Here is an 8,601-nt window from a genome sequence, read left to right as displayed (position 1 = left end):
AAAAAAAAAACCTGCAGAAGGCAAAAGGCTGCAGAATTACTTTGTCTTTGTGCGAGACATCGGGTGATACTGAATGTCCTGACTAATAATAAGACGGACAGATATGACAAGAAAACGTTTTTTTCTGGAATTAAAATTTCTGAAAAATATTACACTTTTTTCATATGAGGCTATATACATATTAACATTCTCCCTACTTTATATCTAACTATTAAGATCAACTTCAGAGTATATTTTCAGATTAACTCGAAACACATCTCTGTCTCAAAAACTCTTAAAATGACAAATCATGTTCGAGAAAAAAACCGTACTCAACAGGCCATTTAAAATTCACACTTGACAAAATGGAGGACAGTTATCTAATACAGTATTATTTATTCATCTATGAACGAATTTTGAAGAGAAAATAAATCATTTCGGCTAATATTGTTGTATGTGTATTTTATTTCACTCCAACAGCAGCCTACAGTTGAGTTGAGTTGTTTAGTCTGCGACGCACAACTGTTTATTTTCATATCAGACACCAACACTGATCATGTGATTTTTTTTAAAATTCATGTAAAATACGCTGAGGGTCTGCAGGAGTTTTAATTTAAAATAAAAGTCAAATAACAGGTTAAACATCCCAAATGAATGAAAATGATTAATAGTATCCGTTAATTAAAGGTGTTTATTGAATTATTGAAAAATCTATTTGATTAATGTGAGCTGTTTTTCATGAATTATCGTTTGAAGGAAATGGAAGATAAATTGCCTTAATGGTCTTTTTAGTATATTCTAAGTATATGTAGAATAATAATAACGGCATTGGAATACAGAAAAATAAAATATCAATGAGGCCCAGTGTAGATTTCGTTCACAAAGAGTTAATGTCTGTGCGCACCGGTTTGGAACTTTTACGCACGGTCTTCCCAGTCCGCAACGCCAACGCAACCACAGGATGGAAAGCCAAAACGTGTAAATAAATAAAAAAAGTCACCTGAAGATCGTCCAGGCCGTGATGTCCCATGTGCATCCCGAGAGGACCGTCCCCGAGAGCGGCAGCGCCTTCTCCGAGACCGTGCAGCAGCCGGGGGACAGCTGCATACTCCCGCCGGGGGTCGAGGCTCAGAGCCCGGTGCGACTGTGAAAGGAGTCCCCCGTCGTCGGAGCGCGACCTCTGCGAGTGCCATGCCACTTGCTGATGCTGATGGAGGGAGTTGATGGAAGTGTAGGGGTCTGACAGGTGGGGATACGAGTCCTGGCTCTGGGAGTACTGCAGTGAGGACTGGGAGTAAGGGGGAGGAAAGTACGGAGGCTGGAAGTCAGAGGCCGGAGTGTGACAGAGCGGGGGAGCCGAGGAGTAGGCGGCCTGGTTCAGGGAGGAAAGCTGGGAGAGGCGCCCACTCGGCGAAGAGCCGCTGAGTCCGTCTGCGCGGTCCTGTGGAAAATTAAAACAAAGTTTGCTTCACAGCAGCAGCTCCAAGTCCTCCTAATCAAACTGTTCTCCCAAATGTGCAACACGGCACTGACTATTATACCAAATGTCACATTCCAAAAGTGATCAGCTCGGGAAATGTGTTTTTATTCCTTATTTTTTAACTGAGGCAAACTTAAAAAAATATATAAAGACAATTTTAAATTAAAGCAAAACAGCTGTAACCCGTAAATAAATGTATCTCCATTTTTATTAGATAGCTGGAAACAGCAGCAGCGCTTGAAGTGATGCGCACTGGCAGAAGACCCCCTTGGCATCGCTGCTGAACAGTGTCAGAAAGGTCACGGCCACCAAGAAGCTGCACAAAGGACAGGTAATGCACAACAACACGTTGCTCCGGGAAAGGGGGGGTACATCTGTAAACAATCCGTCATCGTGGCAACAAAACCTGACCTCACAACTGAATATAAAGGAGGCTTTAATTCCGGCCGCTGAGGCGCAGCAAAACAAATGTGATTTTATACTTGACTTTACAAGTTTCACCCCATCGCGCAAAACGAGATGCCAGCATGCGCCAAACAGATGTAGTCCACTAGCCTACATTTCTTCTCACACACATCCTGGTCAAATTGGATTTTTTTTTTGGGTCAGCCAGATCAATGCCGCTGTTGTGGAACAATGTCCATTATGTGCCAGGCAGCCAGCTTTAAAAGCACACATATCTGCCATCCATCACCGCGCGCAGGATGGTGTGATCGTCCTTTCAGTCGAACGCAGTTAATGTTAGAGGCTGTTGAACCTGATAACACTCCTCCAGAAGGACGGGCCGCTGCTGTGTCTCCGCACGTCACAGTTTGTGCGGCGAGATGACAGTTTACTGTCAGCCGGTCTCACTTGCTGTGACACCGTGCAGACAAAGACCATCTTCGCGGACAGATGCGCGGCGCCGCGGCGCTAAACTGTGTGTCAGAGAGGCTCATTGGGACGCACGGACACTTGATTCTGGAGAGCAAAGAACAAAACACATTTATCCGAAATGTATTTAATTAACCAGCCAAAATATTATTTCATAAAAAAAATCCCATGGGCCGTTATACTCTGCAAGCTGACAAAGTGCAACATATTGATTAAATTATAACGTCTTTTTTTCTGGACATTTTTTACACGAACTGAGCTGTTTTTAAGTGAAAACACATTTTGCGTACAATCTTTCAGGCTCAGTCCGACACTTGGCACAGAAAATAAACTCTTTCCTAAAATTGAGTTAGTAACGAACAGACATCAACAGTAAAAAAAAAAAACAACAACTTAAAAACGATGTCTCTTTCAAACTCACCATAGCCGAATATGTGTGGATTAACATCTGGACCACTCTGGCTAACCCCAAATGTAATATTCAACAGGATGCGCGAGCGTCCAACGACTGAAAGATGCCACCAAATGCTCTGAGATGTAATCCAGGCTGTTTTCACCGGTCCATTAAATTCAAAGGCGTTATTTACTTTTCCCTTCTCTCTCTGCGTTTGACGGAGCTCTTTACGCACGGATGAAACGCTGCTGTCAGATACACACACACACACGCGCGCATAACACAGTCCTCCAGACTCTCCATGAGCGCACTACTTATAGGCTTTGCGCGCACTCGGCAGAATGAGGGGAGGGGTCGACAGGGTCCACTTCTCTTAAAGAGATATTTTCATTCAATTAGCCTCCGTTGATTCAAACACACACACACACACACACACGTACTTTTACATTTATTGTTTTGTTTTTTTCGTTTTTAGAAATGGCAGCGAGTCATATATTTTGGATTTTACGCAGCGATAAAGGACTATCAAATATCAGAGTTTGCATGTTTATTAAAGAAGAAGCTCAACAAAAATCATATTTTAACAATAAAATAATATTTTCTCACTTTTAACGTCTAAATCATTCGCTTTTACGCACGGGTCTCCAGGTCCCTCTAGTCAGAAATATTATATTCAATAATGCGTTTTTCCTCCTAACATTTCACCCGGACTGAATCGTTCACACGACAAGTGGATTTTCTGGATTCAGCTTCCCTTAAAAAAGAAGCCAACAGGCCCACAACGTGCAGCCTTTTGCGCAATGATTATGGACTTCTACATAAACAGGCCTAACACTGCTGAGAGATAATAATGCACCACTGAAAACAGAAAAAAAACCTCTGCGCGGTTTCTTTTACCTGCAGAAGGTCGGTCTTAGTTCGGGATTTCCAGAGCATGGTGGTGGTGCCGGTGGCTCTCAGTGTGGCTGTCACGCTGCAGCTGAGGGGTTAATGTGACGCGGAGGATGGAGAGGAGACGGGCTGAAGGTGCGGAGAGGAGTGAGTTAGTTTGAGAGATGATGCAGGAGTTTGTATGGATGGATGTTGGGGAAAGGGGGGGCGGGTGGCGGGCACAAAGAGAAAGAGGGCGGGAGGTGACAGGAGTCGCGAAGCGGGTAACAAAACTTTTTTGTGCGTAGACTGTAGGATCGGGGACGAAGTGGTTAACAAGGAAGATAATGACAAAAATAAGTATTCCCGATATGAACAAAAACGTGATTTTCTTCCTTTGAAATATCCTTTTGAAATATATGTCAGTTTAAATCATTATAAACTGAGAAAATAATCTATTTATCCAAATATCTGTAGAATAAATATGAAGAATATCAAATGTTTTATTGAGATGAGTCACGTTTCTAAAACTTCTTATTACTCTTTAACGAAAGCACTGTATTAATAACTGGAACACTAACTTTTTTTTAAAAATGCCTTTATCATCTACTTTCTCCAAAGTTTCAAAGCATAAAATGACCAAAGTTACTCTCCTGAATTTGAACCAGAAAGCAGAATTAGGAAGAAAACATCAAACAAGAGAGAAAAAACACTTAAGTTTACATGTAACGACACAGACATGTAGATAGGATAGAGTGTGTCTAAAACTTCAAGGCACATTAGATCCAAACAAGTCTCACTGCGCCATCTTGTGGCGGTTCATGTAGAAGAGGACTGGTGTTTTTAACCACAGGCCCAGTTATCCACCTTAACAGAAGCCTGCTGAGACATCTTATGGACTTCAACATGTATTATATTGATTACATTTATACAAAACTTGGTAAAAACCTCCGGCCAGAATGGCAGACTTGATACTTGGACTCTAATAACTTGAGACTTACAGTATAAAACAAAACATCTTACGTTGTGACATGCCAGAAAACTAAAAAAATAATGCAACTGCATACATGCATTTCCTGCATTGCTACACAGCTTGAATATCAAATGATTGTGCCTATGACCCGATAGGACAAAGTCTCAGCTATGTAAAAAAAAACCCACTATTGACAGCATTAATAAGAAAGTGCACAAATGGTCAGCATAGAAAGACCTTTACGACTCACATCTTGACTGACAAGTTGAAGCCTTGTGAGTTAAAGGACGACTGGCTTTTTTGTCCCACACAACAATCGTTCTCTTTGACTGCTTCTGTCATCCTCCTTTGTTCTTACTGAAGATGTAAACCCTTAAAATAAACTGTCAAAAATAAACTTCAGTGTTCAACTAGTTTGTGGGGAAGAAATATAAGGTTCAAAGCAACAAGGGAAAAAAAGACGATGCATGAAAACATGAGCAAAAAGAGGCTGTGGTTTGTTTTCTAACAAAATAGTTCTTTATTAAAGACATTAACATTTCACACTTGACACGTAAGAGACAGGTTACGCATTGTTCATGTCGGTTTGGTACAAGTCATAAACACATGTTTGGCTTCAGTAACGGCCCTCTATTATTGTTTCATTTTTAAAAGCACTTAACAGTTTCACTTCACTCCCACTGACTTCTTCAGGTTCCTCATGCACATCAGAGCTCCTTTGTCAGTTCTCATCACGTCTCCAATCTCCTTTTTACAGACCGGGCACTGGTCAGCCATGGCGCACAGAGCTTCCTCAAGCGCCTCCTGCGTGTGCCGGTCGGGCAGAGCGCTGCACTGACTCAGCATGGCGAGCGTGTGCTTGAGCCAGCCCTCCTCTCTGACCAGGGCGGCGATCCAGGGCTGAGCGCGGACGCAGCCTCCCAGAGCCTGCAGACACAACCTCCAGAGCTCCGCGGCCTCGTCCCAGCTCTCCTCCCAGCCGGGGCTCACCTTGACCGGGCCGGGGCTGGAGCCGGAGTCCAGGGCGCTGCGGAGGAACCGGAGAGCTGCGGAGAAGAGACGCTTCTGGCCGGCTTCAACCGAGCCTGCAAAATTAAATTTAAAAAGTATGCGTCGTTAGTAGAGCCTTTTACAGGCTGTTAACAGTTCTGCATATTGTGTACAGCAGCCTCTCTCTCCAACCAAGAGCCTGCAACCCCATTGGCCTTTTCTTTTTTAAAGCAGTTACAGAAGGAAACGCAAGGGAAACTAATACCATTAGTAAAGGCTGCATTGCACTTAGATTTGCCAGTTCCACAGCCCTGACCCTTTTTGTGAATGTTAGCTCACTGTCACAAGGCTTGCTGGGACATTTTGAAGAGAACGTAGCCATTGTTATTAGCAGCGTCCTGTGATTTTTCCTGCTGTGAGACGTCAAAATGTCTGCTGTGAGAAAGGCATCTTTACAAGCACTGGAACTAGAAACTGTGTCGACAACGCTGAATAAAAACACAAGCACGAAAAACAAAGTTGTAGGTTGAACTGCAATGCATTTGCATGTAATGGATCGCTGGAGTTAATGCAGAACACAACTGGCAAACAAAGTGGTGCCAAGTGTGTGATTATCCCCCAAAAAAAGTAAAAGACAACATTTTCACCTGAAGGAGCCGCTTTGAGCCTGCCGATCATCAGTCCCAACGTGCAGTAATTTGCTGCTAGGACCAGCAGGCGGGGCTTGTGCACCACAACAGGAAGCGCTTCACTCAGAAGGGCCTCCAGTGTTTTGAAACATGGGTCCTTCCTGGACAACAATAAAAAAACAAGTATGAGTGTTGATATCTCAGTATTGATATAAATGAAACAACAGATCATGAATCAGCAGGCTTCAGGTGAGTTTTTTCTCTTGTAAACCAGCTACCTGACTCTCTCTGTCTCCGTGACGGTGAAGTTGAGGAGCGCTGAGCAGGCTGTTTCCATGCTGGGATCCCTGGCCGACGCCCCCCCACTTTTCCCCTTGAGGTCAGTCCAGCACCGCGACAGGAAGTCCACCAGCAGGGCCGGGGTGTCGAGGGTGAGCAGCACCTTCCTGGGACCTTCCTCGGCCGACAGGTGACACAGAGCTGGGAGGAGGTACCTGGGGAGAGGGAGGAGGAGGTGAGGGAATAAAGAGCACCTGCTGTCAGATGACGGCAGATTCTGAGGGATTCAGCATATTGATTCCATCTGAAATGCATTGTCATCTTTACCTCAGAGCTTCTCTGCCCGTCCACGCCTCCCTCTCCTCTCTGACGGACACCTCGGCCATCCATTCGGAGAGGCCTTGCTCTGGGCTCTCTCCCTGCAGGTGGCTCCGGGAGTAGCCGATCAGGAACGGCAACAGCCCGGTCACCTCCTCTTTCAGACAGGAAGTCTCCTCGGCCAACCATGAGCACAGAGAGCGGAACGTGCCGAAGATAAAAGGGTCACCATAGCGACTTGGGTCCACCTACGAGAACAGGAAGAGTCTTTTATAAAAGGCCGTGGCAATAACAACAATAAAATATAAACTATGGTAGGACTTAAGAGAATATGAATCCCATCATAACACTACACCATGAAAATATCACCTTTTCCCCAATTAATAGCCCAAAAGTTACAATCGAAGGGACCTCACATCTGAGAGACTGTAAGCAGGGAATTGCTGGTATTTATATTTAGAATGAATGACTTCTTAAAAAGATGATTCTTTTAATCAATAGTCTACAAGTAGCTTATTGAGTATAAAATAGAAAAGAGCAGAGTACCGCTAACAGAAGCTTAAACGTCAGCCTCTCACCTGCTGCAGGTGATACATTAAAGCGGCGAAGGCCTCCTCCAGCACCCCGAGGACCTGCCTGCTCTGCTGCAGACTGATTGAGGGGATGGAGCTCTGGGGAGGCTCAGTGGTCTGGGACAGTTCCATACAGCAGGCCTGCTCTATGGCGGCCTCCATGATTCGGTAACAGCCTGTGAAGAAGAACACCGGGTTTAAGTAACGAGGGCGGTTCATCACGTTTAATCGAATCTCAGCACCCACGGTTTCACGTTGGACGTAATGTCCCCACCTGTGAGTGTTTGCTGCAGCTCCGGGCTCAGTTCGTTACCAGGTGGTTCCTCCAAACCCATTCTGACCTCCACGCAGGCCCGGTTCACCAGCAAGCAGCAGAACTTTGGCGGCCCCACCGGCTCCCAGCCGTGCAAATCCAGCAGGCAGGCACTGAGGACCAGGATCGGCCCGATCTGTTTCGGCGTCAGCTTAGCCTGCAACATGGGTCTCAATGCCTCCCATATGTGGACCACGGCTACCTTCAGCTCCTCACTCTCTGCGGACACTCCCACCGGGGGGAGAAACTGTGCCAACTGGGTGCACATGTCCAGCTTGGTCTGGCCTGTGGCTTGGCAGAAGTCTTTGGAGAGCCCGACCAACAGAGTGAGGAGTTCCGCAGGGTTTTTACTCCACACTTTGTCCTTGGTTTTACCCGAGAGGAGGCGACCCAGCAGGGCAAGCCCCCTCTCGCGGCTGAAAGTCTGGTTTTGTTCCACTGCCTGGCACAGGGCAGGAATGGCACCCCTGCTCAGCAGTTGGTCGGGACCTCTGGATAAGGTACACACGGCTGTGAGAACCTGGTAGCAGTCAGAAGCCACGGCCTCATCCAGCTTGGAGGACGGGGAGGTTTCTTCAGACGTTGAAGATCCGTTTGCTTCACTGCCGTCATCAGCCTTCTGCTTGCTGGTCTGGCCCTCTCCTGCGGATTTTGCCACATTGGCAGCAACACTTTCTGTGTTTGAACTCTCCTCTGACTGGACTTTGCTCTCTGGACCCCGCCCGGCCTCTCCGTCTTGGCTCTGGTCCTGGGGTTCCTGCTTCTGCCGCGTCACAGGACCATTTGACAATATGCCCAGCAGGAGCGGGATGGTGGTGAGGAGCTGGGGATGGCAGGCCATGTCTGGGTCCGTGCTCAGGGCAGCCAACAGAGCCGTGCCCAGCGAGAGGAGCTCCTGTGGGGGCAAGGCGGAGTTCTCGCTCCCTTTGAC

General features: G+C 46.1%; 2 protein-coding genes across 3 annotated transcripts in view; both read right to left on the bottom strand.

The window, feature by feature from the left end:
• The window catches only part of tfap2e (transcription factor AP-2 epsilon), a 12,529-nt gene extending 8,811 nt beyond the window's left edge, over positions 1-3,718 (bottom strand). The window contains exons 1-2 of one of the 2 annotated variants that reach the window (XM_031874889.1): positions 3,624-3,718; positions 980-1,420 (exon numbers count right to left, since the gene is read on the bottom strand). In XM_031874889.1, coding sequence (XP_031730749.1) covers positions 980-1,420; positions 3,624-3,662 — 480 coding nt within the window. In that variant the 5' untranslated portion in view covers positions 3,663-3,718. Of the gene's footprint in view, positions 1-979; positions 1,421-2,753; positions 2,982-3,623 lie in introns of those variants that run through there. The other variant, XM_031874890.1, reaches the window with a different exon arrangement.
• Positions 3,719-4,961: 1,243 nt separating this feature from the next.
• On the bottom strand, positions 4,962-8,601 carry ncdn (neurochondrin; the record flags this gene model as incomplete). The annotated part of the gene is made up of 6 exons (XM_031874721.1): positions 4,962-5,654; positions 6,207-6,349; positions 6,467-6,682; positions 6,795-7,033; positions 7,364-7,533; positions 7,632-8,601. Coding segments are annotated over 6 exons (2,157 nt in total), but the record flags the coding sequence as incomplete, so codon positions are not given.

This window comes from Anarrhichthys ocellatus, unplaced genomic scaffold (assembly GCF_004355925.1).
Source record: "Anarrhichthys ocellatus isolate YVR2014 unplaced genomic scaffold, GSC_Weel_1.0 scaffold84, whole genome shotgun sequence".
In the NCBI taxonomy this organism is placed as follows: Eukaryota; Metazoa; Chordata; class Actinopteri; order Perciformes; family Anarhichadidae; genus Anarrhichthys; species Anarrhichthys ocellatus.
This window is presented reverse-complemented; position numbering and strand designations above follow the sequence as displayed.